At 30.8% G+C, this 19,206-nt stretch overlaps 1 protein-coding gene, 1 long non-coding RNA gene and 2 other non-coding genes across 5 annotated transcripts in view; 1 reads left to right on the top strand and 3 right to left on the bottom strand.

Annotated features, from left to right (window-relative positions):
- The window catches only part of LOC107995645 (uncharacterized), a 96,164-nt gene that overhangs the window by 61,448 nt on the left and 15,510 nt on the right, over positions 1–19,206 (top strand). For both annotated transcript variants that reach the window (XM_017053280.3, XM_017053281.3), the window contains 5 exons: positions 5,090–5,262; positions 8,828–8,992; positions 13,308–14,236; positions 14,435–14,821; positions 16,108–16,288. In XM_017053280.3, coding sequence (XP_016908769.2) covers positions 5,090–5,262; positions 8,828–8,992; positions 13,308–14,236; positions 14,435–14,821; positions 16,108–16,288 — 1,835 coding nt within the window. The remainder of the gene's footprint in view (positions 1–5,089; positions 5,263–8,827; positions 8,993–13,307; positions 14,237–14,434; positions 14,822–16,107; positions 16,289–19,206) is intronic.
- The window catches only part of LOC114577240 (uncharacterized), a 107,753-nt gene that overhangs the window by 38,813 nt on the left and 49,734 nt on the right, over positions 1–19,206 (bottom strand). The window lies entirely within an intron of this gene.
- Trnae-cuc (transfer RNA glutamic acid (anticodon CUC)) lies at positions 16,589–16,660 on the bottom strand. The gene has a single exon. It is a non-coding gene; the product is annotated as a tRNA-Glu (tRNA).
- Positions 17,099–17,170, bottom strand: Trnae-uuc (transfer RNA glutamic acid (anticodon UUC)). The gene has a single exon. It is a non-coding gene; the product is annotated as a tRNA-Glu (tRNA).

Genomic DNA, 19,206 nt, shown 5'->3' on the forward strand with positions numbered 1-19,206 from the left:
TGAGGAGAGAAATTTCGAGGGATGAGATTATATTAGACTTGATTGTGAGTGAATATATATATATTTAAGATGCTTGTAGTTCTATTTTTCATCGAATCTTTATTACACTTCTATAATCTTGAAAAAAATTGTATTAAATCGAATAATTGGAAGAATTTCAAGGGAGTGGAATTATTTTGTTGAACGTGATTCTGAGTTGCAACTTGCGTAATGAGATGATTTATTATTATTTTTTAAAAGTTTCATTAACGACGAGATATTTGCATTTGCAAAATGAAATAATAGGATTTTGGTAAAAGGATAATGAAAACAACCAAGCCATATTAAACCATTCCAAAAAGGTCTTTCTCTCTCTCTCTCTCTTTGTAACAATATTAAAACGCTCTTTTTCACGGGACGAGCTTTTAAATTAATTCTTTTCCAATGCGTGGGCCTTGGTGACGGGAAGAAGTTGTAGTTTTAATCTCGCTAGCAGAATTTAACGAGCCGCGGAACACCTCGCCTCTCGGCTCTCAAAGGCGAGTCTGTCGACGGGTGTTCGCCTTTCTTCGTTTGAAAAAGTCGTACGTTTCGGTACTCTTTTGTCAACACCGCGGCGAAGCCAGCGCATGTGGAAACTGGAAAAGTTTTCTTTTTTTTTTTTTTTTCTCTCCACCTCTCGATGAAAAAAGAAACATTTGATTTCGAGGCGTGAATTCGCGAGAACGAGACGCGAAATAATTATGCACGTCGCGTGAAAGTTTCGTATTTGCGCCACTTTAGAAATTGATCTGCACGGATTGGGTTCGGTGTAGGTAGACGGGTATATTGCTGATTTACACCGCGATATGATAAATTATATTTTTACTCGTATGGAAAAATTCGTTTCGTGTTTTCATGAAACAGAAATGCTTGTTGGCGACATCTTGATGGAAAAATATTTTTATAATGAGTAAATATTTTTATAGGAAGTAAACGCACGGATACACCCTGATGTTTTTACGCTTTAAATAATATTTGATAGTTGTTCGTCAAATGTTTTCAAATATTTTACGAGTGAAAAATAAAAAATGATTATTCGTGCGATGAAAAATCTATAAATCAGATTCTTTTATTTTTTTTCATTTCGACGATTGAATTTTAAATGAGGTTTATCAATCGTCGAAATTCGCTTAATTTATTCGAACTTTTCATGTAAATACAGTGTCATAAAGTGTTTCGTGCTTGCATCGATCGTTTCGCAAAAATTATTCTTATAGATTTATTTAAATTTGTCTTGTAAATTAATAAAGAAAACAAAATATAATAATGATGATAAATAATGATGGTTAAAAACATTTTACAACTATTATTTTCCAACCAAGAACGTATCTAGGATCTACAAATTGAAACGTTCCAACATCTGGTGCAACGATGCATTCTGACATATCACTTACGTCACATTGTAATGCAATTAGTTCCGATTTACATAATCCGGAAGATCCAATATACATATACACGTACTTGTGTCTTTTTCATTAATTAAAATTGGATTAGCTAAATTCAATAGTCTGATAAATCTGATAATAAAATTTTAAACATCGAAACTTGAAAATACTAAGGAAAAAGAAAAAAATCTTCTCAATAAAGATTCTCTGATAAAACAAAAATTATTTAGCAAACTTTTCGAAAATTGAGCTATAAATTCACTATTTTCGAAAAATCCATCCAGAGATTAGAATAACAAGTTATTAAATATGGATTTTTTGATCTCGAACAGTTCCAAGATATTAGAACTCGAAACTGTAACATTTAATATTTCGAGCGAATTGAATGGCGGTCGAAATTCCGGGAAACCGTGACCCATTTTTCCCCCTGAAAATACGTACGTTTCGACTAGTAATAATAAAAAAAAATACTGGTTCAACATTTATCAGTGACCACCGCACAGGTAAATAGTTTGGGGTAGGTCAGTGAAGGCGTACAAGTGAGAGGTGAAACGAGCTAGAGGGCAGAGTAAAGAATTAAAAATTACCGTTCTCTTTACAGTATATCTTGGTAATGGAGAGTGGAATTGTGGTGACTTAAAAAGTGTTTCAAAGATGGTATACTTAATCTAATGACATGATGCGCTCTATAATTTGTTTTAATTTAATCACAGTTGAAAGATGTAAAATATATTATTGTATTATTTGGAATAAGTATTTTTTTTTGATTTTATTATTCATGTATGATGATCTTAATATATTGTTATGTAGGAATCTTAATTTATATTTTCATATATTAAATTTTTTTTTGGAGTTTTATAGTAAATAAAATTGAACTTTTATTTGAGATTTGAGTAAATTATCGAAGCATATAAAGCAACGTGGAAACGAATTTAATGGAACTAAAGATTTTGTATAACAAAGCTCTTGCTACAAATTTCTCGAAGAAATTTTACTAATTAAAAAATTTTCTTCAAATATTATTTCCATAATTTTGAACAATGTAAAATCGAACTTATAAATGCGTAGACTATAATTAATTTTTATAATTTGATAAAATAAAATATCATGTAATTTGAAGAAAATAGTCTACGCATTTATAGAGATGGATTACTTCATAAAACATCATACCAATGTAAAAACGGATGTTAATCGATGCTCTAATTGAAACGAGATAATTTGCATCGTTTCAAATCTTTCCAAGAATCATATTAATAATCCATATTTATACGATAATTTATTATATCCGTCTATTTGAAAAGATATCCTTGAAATGTGAGCACAATACAATTAATCGAGAGCAATATAATTAAATTTTTCTCTTTTTATTTCTCGATGCGTGAAAAATTGAGAAAAAAATTCTAACATATTCAAATATTTGAATAAAATTATTTTTATTATTATTCATAAAATTGAGAAAAAATTTCACAAAATCTTTACAAATACTCAGAATTCGATTAAAATGTAAATTATTTTTTGCATTACCAGAAAATACCCATATTAATAATAATCTAATTTGTCAGATGCGATTATTCAAACTCGAATTTGAATTATTCAAAATGATCGAATGAAGAAGCATCGTTAGCTCTGATCGAAATGGCAAAAACTTCATTAGAGAATCTTTATTGATCGTTCGATGAAGTTTAAGTTTTTCAAGTTGTGAACAGAAGGAAGGCAGAAAGTCGTTATTCTTGCTTCAATTTCCTCGGAATTTCTCCGAGGCGGAAAGTATATTTTCCGGCTAGGCTGGAGGAACGAATGGTTAAATTAGTAGGTCAGGGGGGAGAGGGAAGGTTGGATCGTGTCAAGACGATTCAAACGATGGTTAGTCTGTTGATGTCTGTGACACGCGCGAAATTAATGGCTGAATGGCGAATTATCCTGAATTTACAGCAACGGTAAAGGACAGATGACACTTCTCTGGCCAGGCCTGTTTGTTCCACTGCCAAACAGACTACCATCTTTCGTATAAAGGATGTTTCGCTTAACTCGCTTATTTTATATTTATATTATATTTCAATTTTTTATGAGAAAAAAAGTGTCAAAAAGAATTTTTATCAAAAAAATTCTATCTGAAAATGTTATCTGAAATTTATTATTAGTAGAGAAAAAAGTATATCGTGTCTTGCACTTTTTATAAGAAATGAATTTTCCAATTTTGGATTCGTTTCCTTTGAAAATTTTTTGAGCGATATCGTTGTTATTCAAATACGCAATATTTCGAGATGAATGTTTAACTGGTATAAATAACGAGGCTAAGTCACGACGTTGAGTTTACTTTTTTTTTTTCATGTTTGAATGACGGTTTATTACATCGGTGTATATTGGACGCTCGACTCGTGTAATTAACGAAAGTAGATCTTGGAAGGTGTGCCGACTTTTTAACCTTTCCATAACGGCCTCTATATTATGAAATTTTATTTTCTCAAATGAGAGTTTTTTCGAGCACGGTTAATTCCTCCAAAATGTCGCACGTTTACTGGAAATAATTTAATCCATAATAATAAAATGCTATAAATATAAGATATTTAGTCAGAATTTTATTTACCTCGAACACTGAATTTTATAAAATTATTTTCTCCTTTCCTTCTTTCTCCGCTCTAATATCAAGTCGGGGAATGTATTTTATAAGGATATATATATATATTCCGTTAAATGGAAACGTGATATAATAAATTTTACGATTATCGACGCAATAAAGAACGCGTTAAAGAATGATTAAGTTCATTAAGATTTAATGGCTCGTCGAGAGGGAAAATTTAGGCGGATTTAATATATTTTGGTTCATAAAAAGACGATTCTAAATTTAACATGTCGGTCTGAGGATTGTCTGAAAATTATTATCGAGAATATAAATTATTTATCATCAAATTATTTATCATCAAAAGTTAATCGTGGTCACAAATCTTTAAATATCTTTTAATACATCACTTTTAATTTAAAAAATATTATATTTCACAGAATTGAAACTCGAATCATCTTTCGTTACGTATTATTAAGAATATAAGTTTGCATATGAATATTCGTTCCTTTAAAGCAACAAATCAGATAGTATCCAACTCGGTGGTAAATGAAACTTGGCAATCTAAGGGGTTGAATCGGGCAGAAATTAGAGGTGCCGGAGTTAGATTGGATTCGAGATGACGGAAATAGAGGCAGCAAATCAAAGGAACAGGATTATGCTAACGGCGATGAAGGATAAAATTGCTGGAATTCTACCCAACTGTGGAAGAGTTCTTTTTTAAAATCACATTTACTTCTCCTTCCTGCCTCCCTCCTCCCTCTCCCTACCACTTTCACGATTTAAATTCTTTCGACAAAAATCGATTCGTCCATAAATCATATTTCTGCGATAATCGTACTCGCATATATCGAATTATTTATTTTTCAAGAACGATTAAAATTATTCAATCGCTATTTTAATCGATATTGCATTCATTCCATCTCTTAACAATCATTAACGAGGACAATTTTTCACAAGAAAAATTTTCAAAGTTTAAAATGTATTTTAGATAGAAAAGGCGTTACGTTACGTTAAATAAATTGCTGTTAAATATCTTTTTCAATATTGGAATATTTTCAATTTTCACCGAACTATTTTACAATCGGCATAATATTATAATTTCCACGATAATTCGTTACAGACGGTGGTGTAGTGGGTGGTTCAAGAGCCGGGCCGGTGGTCACTCCTCACACATTGGAATTGACACCACGTGGTAGAGTTTTGCTGCAACTTGCGCCACCCGAAAGTGCACGGGCATACCTGCCCCCGGAATATCGACCTGGTCGTGTATACTCGGACACCGACTCGGAAAAGGTACGAGCCACTAATCAGACGCTACTTTAATCCCACGAAATGTTGATTAACTGAGCAATCGAGAGTGATTTTTCTGAAGATGCAGTGAAATCTATTATCGCGTTTAATCTCGGGGGGAAGAGATTGCAAATTAACAACGAAAGGGCACAATTTTTATTTCTTTCATCGGATAATTACAAGTAGGTATTAATAGAAATCTTTCATCGAGTAAATTTTTTAAAAAAGATATATATAATAATAAAGATCGATTTAATTATTAAATTATGGTCGTACGATGAGATTAAAATTAAGTATAAATGCGGTAAAATAATGGGTGGATAATTAACGAAATTAGTTAACCAATTAACCGTAATGCCTTTCAACGGAATACACGTCGAACAAGGTTCTTGAAATTTCGTAATTAAGCTCCATTCACGTGGGAACAAGTCCAGGGTTTCTTGCTTGTGTTAAATCGCGCGTTCAATTTCTTTCAGCTCGCCATTTTGCGGTCATTTTTCCCGAACAAGTCGAGTTTCAATCGAAATTGAAAACAACTCCTTCGTTATTATTCTCACGATCCGATAATTAATCGCGATCAAAGAATATTGAGTGATTAGATTTTATGCATTCGTGGAAAAATTTAAATGTACGAAAATCTCGAATAAATATACGTGACAAATATTTAAGTGTTTATATTAAAGAATAAAACGGATCTATATTTCCATTTCATTTTTTATGTTCGTAAAAATTTGTAATAAATATTTCCAATCTAACAATTAGATTCTGGATTTTTATGCGAATATATATTTTTCATATTTTATTTTCATCATAATTATATGAATATTATATGAAAATAAATAATATTAAGACAATATATGTAGTATCTTATAAAATAATTTCTTTTTCGATATTTTCAAATAAACGATAGTAATTTAATAACAAACATAAGATTTTTATATGATATTACAATTTTGTAAACGTAATAAAATTATCAATAAAAATAATAGAATAATTTTTTGATATATATTTTACATTGATATTAATTGATATTAAAACTGAATTTAGAATTGAATTACAATTGAATTTAGAACTTGTTTTAACTGCATAAAAATTCCAATCTGCTAATAATAAAGTTTTACAATTATCCGATACGATCTTTCGTTGTAAAACGAATGAATGCAAATAGCCGAAATTCGATGCGATTGTTTGAACAAATTGTTTACAGGGAAATTAGGGGTGCGTTCTTTTTTTTTTCTTTTTTTTTTTTTACCCGCATGCTGTGATCTGTACGCGTGAACGCGTAAAATAGTTTGATGTTAACGAGAAATACAGTCGAGATTGATCGAATTGCGTGGTAATTGGAGAATTTAATTGTTTCCATGTACGAACGTATTTCGTGCTATAGACAAAATGATACTTGAAATGATAAGTAATAAAATTAATAAATAAAAAGAGTAAAAAGTAATAAATAAAATTTTTTTGAATCGGTATTATTTGATAAGAAAATATCTTGAATAATAAAAATTGTACAATTGGCATCAAACTCGAGTTTCGACATTTTTGATCGGAATTTAATTAATCTGAAAGTTAATCGAAATTCCTTTGTTCCTTCCTCGAGTAAAGTTTTAGTTTATTGATGAGTTGCAGAATTAAATATATAGTTATCCAATACGCTGTATAATTTTTTCTCTCATTCGTAAAATAATTATCAATTTTTGTTTTATTGGAAATATTTCGTTTATCCTTAAATCGTTGGATCATGGATTTATGACGTAAATTGCTAAAAAAACAAAACTGTATAAAAAATAAAATGAAATTGGAATTAAAGTTCCGTTGAAAGATTACGCGTTGGAAAAATATGGAAACTTTGATGAGCATTAAATGGGATATTTGTAAGTTTATTTTCGTTGATTACGTTCTTGTTCTTAATTAATATTTTCTTAATTAGAATTTTTTAGCTAATTATAATCAAGCAGAATTTAATATTTTGTAAATTTAAATTCCATAAAATTCAATTTTGTAATATATAGAATGTGCATTGAAAATGTGTATTCATTACTACGTTTGAAGCATAATTAAAATTTAAAACAGAAATATATTTTTATTTATTATTAAAAATTTGCAATAAATAATTATTAAATTCACGATAATTTTTAATATGCAAGCAAATTTCGAAATTTTCTCAATTCTTAATTTAAAAAATATTAAAGAGCTATTTTATATTCTCTTTCTATTCTTTTCAAACAGAAGCTTAATTATATTAAATATTGTAAGAATAAAATAATATTTCCTTTATTTCACTCATAAATTCCTTTTTACACAAATATAATAAATATGAAAAAAAAACTGAAGGAATAACATTTTAATCGTGAACGAAGTACCTCTAATATATCTTCAAATCTCCATCCTACTTTTACTTTCTAAAAATAGAATAATATATTTTAATCATGCACAAACTCAATTCTCAGGATTTCTTTCTTCAATTTCCAAAAGTAAAATAATATTATTTATCCTCCCCCTATTAAAATAATCTTTCTCTCCACGCAAGCATGGATAGAAATACAAGAGGAATGTTACTCGACTATTGTAAGAGATGGTCGCTTCCATATGAAAAACACAGGAAAACCTTGTTTCCACGGCCAACAAAACAATTTTACACACAATTTCCGATACGTGTTTTGCGCGTAGAGACATCTCTCTTCTGTCACCACCAGCCTGAGACACCCTGTATACAGATGGGAGACGTGGAAACCAAGTTCGAAGTTTATTTATTGCGCGCCCCGTTTATTCCGCCTTTAATCTGCACCGAGATAAATACCGGCTAGCTGAAACAACGGACCTCTGTCCGCTGGCAGACAGGAAGGGAGAAGAGGTACCGGAACCGGTGGGCGTAGGGGGTGGCGGTGGAAGAGACGAATCGAAAGAGATACAAAGGCGTGGAGAGACCAGTATTTCGTTAGGCAACGAAAGAAAAAGAATTTAACGATCGAGTCGTTAATTGCGCGAATAAATTGCACGTGAAATTCCAACCCCCTTTCGCATTCGACCACGCATTGTCGCACGCACTGGGATTGAAAACCTGGCGCGTCTTCGAGATATTCGCGTTTTATAACTTTTTAAGAAATATTCAAATTGAATAATTTTAAATTAAATAAATAGCAGTCTATTTATTTGCTTTCGATGTAATTTCATGCGTGACAAGATGGATATAAATATTAGATACGTTTTATCGAAATCGGAAGCAAAAGAAAATAACGACTCTAGAATAAATAATTTTCATCATTTGCGATAATTTCCTCGATGAAAGTTAAAATGTATCCAACAACAATTAGAAAAAAAGTATCAAAGACGTTAAGTGAGAATCAAAAATTGTAATTAATAATTCGTAAAACTCGTGTCCCATTTTGAAACATTCCCTCTTAAATCTAAAATATGTGAATATTTTTAGAAATATCCAGTTCATCTCGCTCAACAACAGCGAGATTATAAACAACGAAGAAGTATACGTTATATATTCGCTTCTCCTGTCTTATCTCTTGAACGGCATTACGATGTGAGGCTCACGTGGAATTCCGCCGCTTTTCAGATGTGGATGTACTCGCTGGGAAGGGCATTATTGGACACGACCCCGAGAGTCGCGGCGCTGACAGGAACGGTTTCCGTTTCACCCTCGTCGGCACTCCAGTCCGTTTTAGCCGCCATGACGGAACCTGATCCACGGAGACGAGCTTCCTTGATGAATCTGCTCGACGTAAGTCTGTAAATCTAGTTGAAATTGTTCCCTTCTCCTCCTTCTCCCCCTCTTTCCTCTTTTTCCTCACGACGGGAACATCCGACTCGTTTCCTTCCAATCTCCTGCTCGCCTTGGATATAAAAACCGATTGATGGATGAGGAGAAATATTTCTTTTTTTCTTTGTGGTCTTGTTGGTGCGTGTGTATATTTAATAATGTAAAATTTGCAAAATTCTTTCTTGGTTAAATTTTGGAATGAAGTAGAGGGAAGGAAATAATATACATTTAGTAACAACGTGTGATTCTATTCTAACTAAATTGTATATAAGATGAAGAAAGTGATGAAAGGAGTTGTAATTGTTCGATCGAATAAATAAATTACGTTTTAGAATGGAATGTCGAGTTCGTTAATGAAGTTATTATTTGCAGAAAGTATATATATATATATATATATAAACTGTTGTGATAAATTTTTAGAATATTGAATTCGATTATATACATTGTGATAAATAATTAATTTTTAATCTCAGGATGGATAGTGATATTTTTATATTTCAAGGAATTGAACGATTGACGCAAATATTTGTAATAATATTTGCTAAATATTCATTTTAGTTTCGTTTAGACATTTTTCATTTTCGACACGTATTCACCTGGCGAAAACTGCAAATTTTCAATCGCTAGAAACAGTTCGATATTTTTCCCTTCCCTTCCCTTCCTTTTCCCTTTTCCTTTATTTCTCGAAAATATTCCCAGACGAAATCATGCTACTTAAATAATTCTACGAAGATATAAAAATATTATTTTAGAAAAAACCATACAAAAAATAATACTCTTTAAACGTGAATACATTAATATACACGCAATTTAAATTTATCTCTGGAGGCCCACAAAATATTTTTCCACACCAACATTCATTCATTTGCTCTCGTTTCCAGAAATCCTCCATTTGTCGATTAATCCTCCGTGTTTCAAAATTCACCCGATTTCAAGCCAATTCAATTTTCACGACTTCTCTCCAAACGTAAATATTACGCCCGTCCGGATTTCTCTCCATCGTCGTCCCGCCACGTGAACACAGAAGAGGCCATTACAACGCGTTTTGTCGTGGCCCGAAGGGACACATAATAATTACGGCCGCGATTTATTCGGCTGGCGTTTTTGTATGGCGGCCCGAAAATTAATTCCCGTGTCACGGCCAAGAGCAACGGGACGAGACGTTGAATCGCGAACGAGGTTGAAGAAGCAGCTGCATCGGAGTTGAATCGGGTGGCGAATACACACGCGAAACGGGGGCGACCATTCGCGGGAATAACAATGCTATTTCGCGGCTATAAAACGCAGCGTGGCTATCCCACGTTATTGAAATTCACGGCCTATATCTCTCCTCTCTCGAATCGTGAACTTCTTCGTTTCGACGACGAGCACGGTGCCATTTGCGCCGTTTCTTGCATAATTCTACGTTAAAAAAAATGTTGATCTTGATGACTTTACGAATAAATATAACGTGAAAAGTGATTCGAAAAAGGAAAAATATTCAGTCGTTTGAACTTTTGAATTATTTTTCGATCGGCGAAATGAGATGAGATGAGATTTGCATAATTTTACGTTCACATTTCCGTGGTTCACGTTTGTTGTTCGGCAAATTGATCTTGTACGTACGGTTTTGTAGAATGTTTCATGCTAACGAGGGTGATCCTTGGATTTTGCGCTACGGCAAGTTGATCTTGAACGAGATGGAGAGGAAACACGGTAAAAAGCGATGTAATGAAAAGGGGGAAATTATTATTTGGCTTTGATCGATTCTAAAATCGATGACTCGAAGCATTTTGAATAAATTTTATTATTAGGGATCAGGAAATAAAGTTTGGAACTGAATATTTTAGGAAGTTTGCTATTCAAAATGGGAAAATTTTAAATTGAAATTCGTAGAATGATGAATGTACTGAAATAGAATAGGATGTAAGTATGTGGAATGTGTATATACATATAGAACAGATAGAATATGTGCATACATTGAAGCACGCGTTCGTTCGCATAATTCATAAAAATCTCCGTCAAAAGAGCTTATTATTACAAGAAAAATAATAATATTAATAATCGTTAATATCTTATTGACATTAATTCCATTACCATTATTCCATTATTTTCTCAAGCATAGAATTTATTCCACATAAATCATCCGCTATTGGGTGTATTAAAAAAGTCCTAATTATCCAAAGAGGAGTATCCTTTACTATCTTTTTCCCCTTTTAACTTCGTTTCTGCTCCCCAGTATGAAAAGATATTCGATCAAAATGCTCCGCGTTGCAAAGGACTACAGATTATGCAATTAGGTCGATCACGTCTGACTGCTATCATCGCGCGTTACAGCTACAAATTTCATTAAATACTGGGGCCGTAAAGGGCGATCTGTCGATCGAAGGCGAATATAGAGAACGATCGTGGAGGAGCACTCGAGCGTTTGCGAAGGCGGACACGCTTTAATTGTGTTATATGTCGCGAATAGAATGGAGAAGACGAATGGATCGTGGCGATTGGCATTAAATATCCCGTGACAATATTAAAAAATGATATATTTTCTCTTGAGAATTGATCGAGTTGATGACGAAGATTGAATTAGCTGTTTTTTTTTGGAAAAAATTTTAGAATTTTTTTTTAAATAGAATTTTTCCCAAAATGAAATAAGTGTGTTGGAAAATGAGAGATAAAATAAACAATGCTCGGTCGATAACAAGGTATAATTCACCGACGCTAGAGGGCAGAGATACGAGTCCGTTCCTTTCCGAGATCTATGAAGAAATGCCACAATTTTAATCGAGAATTTCATGATTCTATCTATAATTATATGGAAAAGTTTAATAGGTTAGATTAAATTAGGTTAAATTGATTTATTGAACAATATATGAGAAACAAATAAAATTCTTCAATAGTAATAAAATTTGTAAAGAAAAATTATTCAGGTGACTTTAATGAAATACATCAAAAGATTGTTTTATCCCAATTAATTATTCAAAGTTTTCATATCGTCGCATATATGACATTTCCCACAAATCCAAAAATAATAAAAAATAATTTTATTTTTCATCTTCAATTTCTCGAAGGGATAAAAATAATTCGTCTGGGATGAACGATAAGAAAGAAATCCTCGATGATTAACGCCTCTCTAGAAACTGGCCACTTTTAATAAAACCATTCGTTCGGGTGACCGTAATTCATCGGTTGCACCTGAATGGGCCGCGAAATTGATGAAATCCCGAGGCAAAGAGGGGTCACGAAGCGCGAACTTACCTCTTCGTCGTCGCCAATTTCGCCGAGAATTCCTCGGCTCGGCGATGAATCATCCGGTCGGAGGACTCGATCGACCGCTCGGCTGAAATTACCGACCGAGATCGATCCTCGGAAGGATCGAGAAGAAATTCGAAGGACGGAAATGATCTATATTGATAACTTGGAAGATTAAATCGTGGCAAAAATAAGCGGAGATTTCATAGAATATTTCCGTTTTTATTTTGTTCCAAAAGCATACTCTTTATTGAGGGTGTAATTATGAGAAATTATGATATTTTTCTTTGATCTTTTGAATTTTCAAACAAATCACATCGTGTAATACAAATACGTGAAATCGTTCTCGATCGGTTAAGAGCGACTAAACACACGAAAAAAAAATACAAAAGTACTTTTGGCACCGTCTTCTCGAAACCATTATCTTCCATAGAATTGGCTTTTGTCATCCCAGAGTACAATGAAGCGATGATAGGTCGAACTTGCGGCTCGCTTCTCCGTTGATATCACAGTCTATGGAATTTCTTGGGGCTATTGTTCCTCCTAAAACTAATAGATTGTCTACCAATGTGGGCAAATCGGATAATCAGGATACAGGCACGCGTACGATTTTATTGATAATATGAAATAGGAACTCGTAATAATACCCGTTCTAGAACGAAGTTTTAAATCTATTTGGAATTAGTTTCTTTTCCATCTTATAACAATGTATAATAAGCATGTTTTCAACGATCAAATATATTTATATTCGATAGAAAATATTAATTTCTGTTTAATAACTATAACAAAGTACTAAAAATTAATACGTTTTGATCTCCCCTATTTGATTTCCAATATTTTCAAATTTGTAGTATCGACTCAAGAACAAGCGAATCCAGAGGAAACCTGTCCAAAATAGCAAACGCGTAAAGCTTATCCCGATAAAAATATAAATAAGAATTGATAAATATATCTTCGAAATATATCTTAGAAAAATACGTAAAATTTAATACATCATTATCCATTTAACGGCATAAATAAACACTCTCTGCTCTCTGTCCCATTTCAGGTGATCTCCGAGTACTGCCGCACCCGTTTACAGTCGAAGCCTTTCACTCACATCGTGATGGACATGTACCGCGAGGTGGTCAAGTCCTCCCAGTACACAGCTCGAAAACGCATGATCACATATCAACACTTAAACCCTCCTCTTCGAAATCAATCCGATCTCTCGGACCAGAATCGTCGCCAGACCAATTCTTATTCCCACCACCATCATCCCCAACCACCACCCCAACAACCGGACTCCCTTCAATCGATCCACAATCAGGCCAACAAAAATCACAATCATCTTCATCGTCATCATCATCATCATCGCCATCATCATAATAATCAAGATCAACAGTATCGATCGATGAATCATCAGTACAATCACTCGAGCCAGCATCGTTCTCCAGCCCGATACCAGCCCCATCAACACGCCCAACAATTTCAAGAGGCGTCTCAACCAGCCGAAACACCCAAGGTACATCACTACCATCATCATCATCCGGCCAAGGGTGCGCTGTTCAAGCTTCAGTCGCGAAACTCTCACTCACACCCGAATCTGACGAGTCTGTGCGGCCAACAGTCGCAACAGAATCGTAGGCAGGAAGTGGAGGATCGAAGGACACAGCAGTTTCACTCGCAGATGAACGTTCAGGCGAGCGGGCGTCCGGTCGCCGGGCCGGTGTTGCAGCATCAACGAAGGCACCATCACTCGAGAACGTATTCACAGCCGATTTACACGAGGTTGCAGCACACGAGGAGCAGTGGAAATCTGCCATCGACGATCGTCGGTGAAAGTAATCCAGGAGGGAACGTTTACAGCGACCCAATTTACGCGTTACCCGTTAAACCTTTCCTCAGCTCTCAAGACGTCAGGGTGAACGGACTGTCAGTCAAGACACCTGTCGGCCATCGTAACGAGGATGTGTACACGACCACGGCTATTGCAAGGTATTTTCTTTCTTTCTTTCTTTTTTTTGGAAAACCTGCTTCGATATCTAAATTTGAAGAGATGACAGTGATTTCAAGATGTGATTGTATCTTGAAACGTGATAAGTATTCATAAGGTATAATAATAGGTAAAAATCGTGAGTAATTATTTAGTTCGAATTGTGTGAAAAATTCGAATAACACATTTTTGTCACGCAGGCGACCGTCCATAGCCGGCTATTCTCATCCGGATATAGCGACGTCGTCGTCGACAGAGCGGACACGAGAGGAGATTTACGGAAGATCTACGGCGCGAGAGAAGCCAGCGCTGCAGAGGCAACACTCGAACCCTCAGCTTCCTTCCAGCAGGGATCAGGATGATTTTGACCGGGTTCCGGAGCAAAGCGTAACAAGTACCGATCACAGGTGTCCGGCCGGTAGAGGGAAAGAGGAACAGGGAGTGCAACAACAAAATCCAGTGTCTTCCATGAGAGTGAGAAGTGTTCAAGGACCACCAAAGCCGCCTCGAATAATCACCACGCTGAAGAAGCTGCCATTCTCCGATGTGGAAAGCAACAAATCGGAACCACCGGCGAAACCGCCTAGGTAAACAATTTTTTACCATTGTTATTCGCTGAGAAATTTATTTAGAAAAGAAGTTTGATGCGAAATTTAACTGAAAATATTGTGTATTTAATCAGACAAGTACAACTCAAGCATTTACGTTAATATATTTCTGAGTAATATAATAAATATGGAATCAATTCATTGCATCAAAATTTTATGTTACAAGCGATATTAAAACAAATTAAAATAATTATTCTTTTGATGTCTAAGATGTAGAATCATTCTAAAATTATTTTAATGAACCATTTCTCCATTGTTTATATTCATTCTTTCTAGCAGAAGTATTAATTGTCATAAAAGATGTATTCATGAAATTTTCTTTTTCAGTACAGTTTTTAAATAAACATTTATCTTCTATGTTAATACTTCTATACCATCTATTGCTAAATTTTGTTCATAATAACACGGGTATTGAAAAGCCATTGGAAAATATGAAGAGGATGTTAATGGACCAGGCTGCATTGAAATATAATGTAATCTACCAATAATAACGTGTTACAGAATTTCATCAATCTTGAAACAGGATGTTAAATTATATCAGCAATTTTTAAAACTGAATTTTTTAACTGAATTTGATTCATTGTTTAATTTCCATAAACTATGAAGATTTATGATTTTATCATTGAATAGTATAGAAATTATATTAAGAAAAATAAATAAAAGGAAAGTAATAATTCAATGAAAGAATAGATAAAGAGAGAAAGAAAATGATTTTATCTTTAACTATAGTTTAAAATAAATTTGGAATTTAGAATGAAAACTTGAATAGAAAGATGTAAAATATAAGGATAAAAAGAAAGGGAAACATGAAAAAAAAAGAATCGTTCTAAAATAGAGAAAATGAAAGAAATAAAAAGAGGTTTTGCTATGATCGTTCTTGTTGGAGAAATCTTGAGAATCCTTTGAAATTTACGGTTGTTAAACATGGATAAATTTGTTGACGTCAATCCGTTCGAGTATTATAATATAACGAAGAGATTTAACGAATTGTTTATCGTTCAACTTTTAAAGAAAATTTTCCAATATTTTGAAATAATTATTAATTTAAAAATATCTGTTAGATAATAAAAATTCTAAAATAAAACTTTTTAGAATGTTTAAAAATTGCAAAAATTAAAAGTTTTGTTAATATTAAATTTCTGTTTATATATATTATTTTAATGCGAATAGATATTCAATTTATATAAGAGGAAAGTAACTAAATATTTCATATTTTACATATGTTTATCAAAAGATAAATTCATACATTTTTCTAATGCTTTTAGAAATCTGATAAAGAATGGACCCAGAGCACGACGTGGTAAAGCTGTTCAAAGAGCACCGTCTCGCTTATACAGAACAATAGGTGGACCTACAAGATCATTTAACAAAGCTCAATGTGTCGGTCCTGAATTTGTAGTACGTGCCAATCAGCCACCAAAGACATTATGCGTTGGTCAAGTTAAGGTAATGAAAATATTTTATTTCTTTCCCATATTAGTATCTATTAATATTCAAATAAATAAAATTTTACAGTGATATCGAGAAATAAAATAATAATAACAAAAACTAATTTGTTTAATAAAAAAAAGAAAAAGTATAAAAATAAGATAATCTAAACTAAAAAATGACAAAGAAAAAAATTTTTCATTACAAAATATTACAATTATTAAAATTCTTGAATATTTTATTTATTTTAGACATGCATTAATTACAAATATATAAATTTATTATAAAAAAATGCAAATACATAAATTAAAAAAAAAATTCCGGTACCGGGAATCGAACCCGAGCCTCCTGGGTGAGAGCCAGGTATCCTAGCCACTAGACCATACCGGAGTTCTTGTTTATCTTTTTATAAATAACTTAATGACAAATAAAATATATTAAAAATATAAATTTATAACTTTTATATTTATATTTCATATATTATTCACACATATATAATATTAAAATATAGTAGAAATTTTATAAAAAATAATTTTATCTTCATAATTTTATTTTTATAATTCGTTTTTTTTTATTTCTCTTTTTCTTTTTTTTTAAATACCTTCAACAATTGCATTATATTTATTTAAAATTTACGTTTTATATAAATCACAAAAAAAATATTGTTTACTATTAAAAATAAAATATAAAGTTATTATTGTATAAATATTGTATTTACAGTATTTATTTTATAATATTTAAATATTATTCATTAAAAATAATGATATTATATTACACTTACATTATTAATATATGAATTAAAAGAAAAAAAAAAAAAAACAAAAAAATTTCCGGTACCGGGAATCGAACCCGAGCCTCCTGGGTGAAAGCCAGGTATCCTAGCCACTAGACCATACCGGATCTTGGAAACTTTAGACTTAAAATATGTATTTTAAGAGAATATAACATTATTATATAACAAATATAAAAATAAATAAAAAAATTAAGAATTGTTTTTTAATAATATATATCATGATAGTGAAAATCACATATGTAGAAATAATTAAAAAATAATGATTAATCAATGCTGAAATCGTTCGCAAAGATAAATCAATAAACCATTTCAATATATACCACAATTTTTGATTCTGATAGTCAATTAAAATAATCAATTGAAATGGAAAGAATAGTCAATAAAATCTATAAAAATTATGAATAAATATATTTAAAATTAGGATATCTATAAATTTTGAAACTTGAAATTATTTTAAAAAATATATTGAAAAGATTTAAATTTTTATAATTATATTTAGTAAATTATTATTTTATACATTATTTTAAATGTTAGTATAAAATAAATTAAATAATAAACAAATATTAATTTTTGAAAATATCAGAAACAGCATTTATTCGCTCTTAAAATAATTTATTATTTAATAAAAAATCATGAATAAAAACTATGAAAATAAATATATTTAAATTTAAGTTTTTTTTTATAATGATATAAAAAATTATTGTGAAAGTAAATATAATCGTTAAAAGTCAGTTTTCAACACATACACACACACATGCACGTACGCACATATATATAGAGAGAAAAAAATTTAATTTTTATTTTGAAATCAAATAAAAAGCAAAAAGCATTTAAATATAAAATATAACAATAAATATTAATATAATTTTTTAATATTAATTTATATCACAATAAATTTATAAATAAATTTATAAATTTATAAATTTTAAGTAATAATAATTAATAATATCCAATCATGTTTCTTAACTAGTATCAGTGGAAGTGGTATCAATCACCAATCAAATGTGATATAGTAATATGTTCATATAGCTCCATCTTTAGTGAATCTGCAAAATGCTGTTATAAATTGTGCGAATCGAATTAGTTGAAATCTTGAAAGGAATGAATCTTAAAGGAATAAATTTTCTTTATATAATTTAAAAATTTTCATTTATAATGAATTATCGGCAATATTTTTTTTCTTGAAAATTAAGTTTTTAAAATTAAAAATTAATTTCTAATTCGTTCTATATAATGAAAGTGTTATGGTGGGTATAATGTAAGAAAAGATAATAATTTCATCGATAAATAAAGGTATCGTATAGTTATAAGAATTTTGAGGAATTATAAAATTGGATTAAGGGATTCAAAAAAAGGTAAGATAATAAAAATATAATATAATATAATATATAATTTTTTTCTATTATATATAGGAAGATTATTTAACAAGAATTTATTATATGAAATATTTGAAAAATGATTATTTATGTGATTATAGTATTTTATAGTTATTTTATATTTGATTATTATTATTTGCATATAATTATACGTTAGTTTATTTTAAAAAGAACATGTTTTTTTTCAACAGATTAATTAAATGAAATTACTTTATTATTATATTTCAAAATATGAAGAAAAATTAAAAGCAAAATAAGCATTATTTATTTGGTCTTCTTATCTCTATAAAATAAACTAACTTATAAATTTGTAAATAAAAATAATTAAAATAATTTATATTTTAACTAAAATTTTCAAAACTATGAAATTCTATTTAAGTAATTTTTTAGCGAATAACGTAAATTATTAGTCGTCTGCGATTGTTATTACATTGATGTTTTTGTCCATATTTAAATTGAACGACTTTAGCAAGTTTACTGTGTAAATATTGAATAACAGTTTCAATTTGTTTTCAATTGTATTCTATTCTAAACCGTTAACAATGTTTGGGTATATAGGATCTTTTTTTCTTGTATTTTAAATTTTTTATTTTGAATCATATGGTTCTAAAGAATTAAAGTTTTATTTTATAATAAAATAAAATATCATTATTTAGAAAAATAATATATTAAAAACTTTCGATTGATTTTTTAAATTTATTTTTTAATTTATAATTTAAATAAATTAAAGTTATTGTTTGAATTTAATATTATTATAATTTTTATAT

Source organism: Apis cerana, linkage group LG4 (genome assembly GCF_029169275.1).
Source record: "Apis cerana isolate GH-2021 linkage group LG4, AcerK_1.0, whole genome shotgun sequence".
NCBI classification, from domain to species: domain Eukaryota; kingdom Metazoa; phylum Arthropoda; class Insecta; order Hymenoptera; family Apidae; genus Apis; species Apis cerana.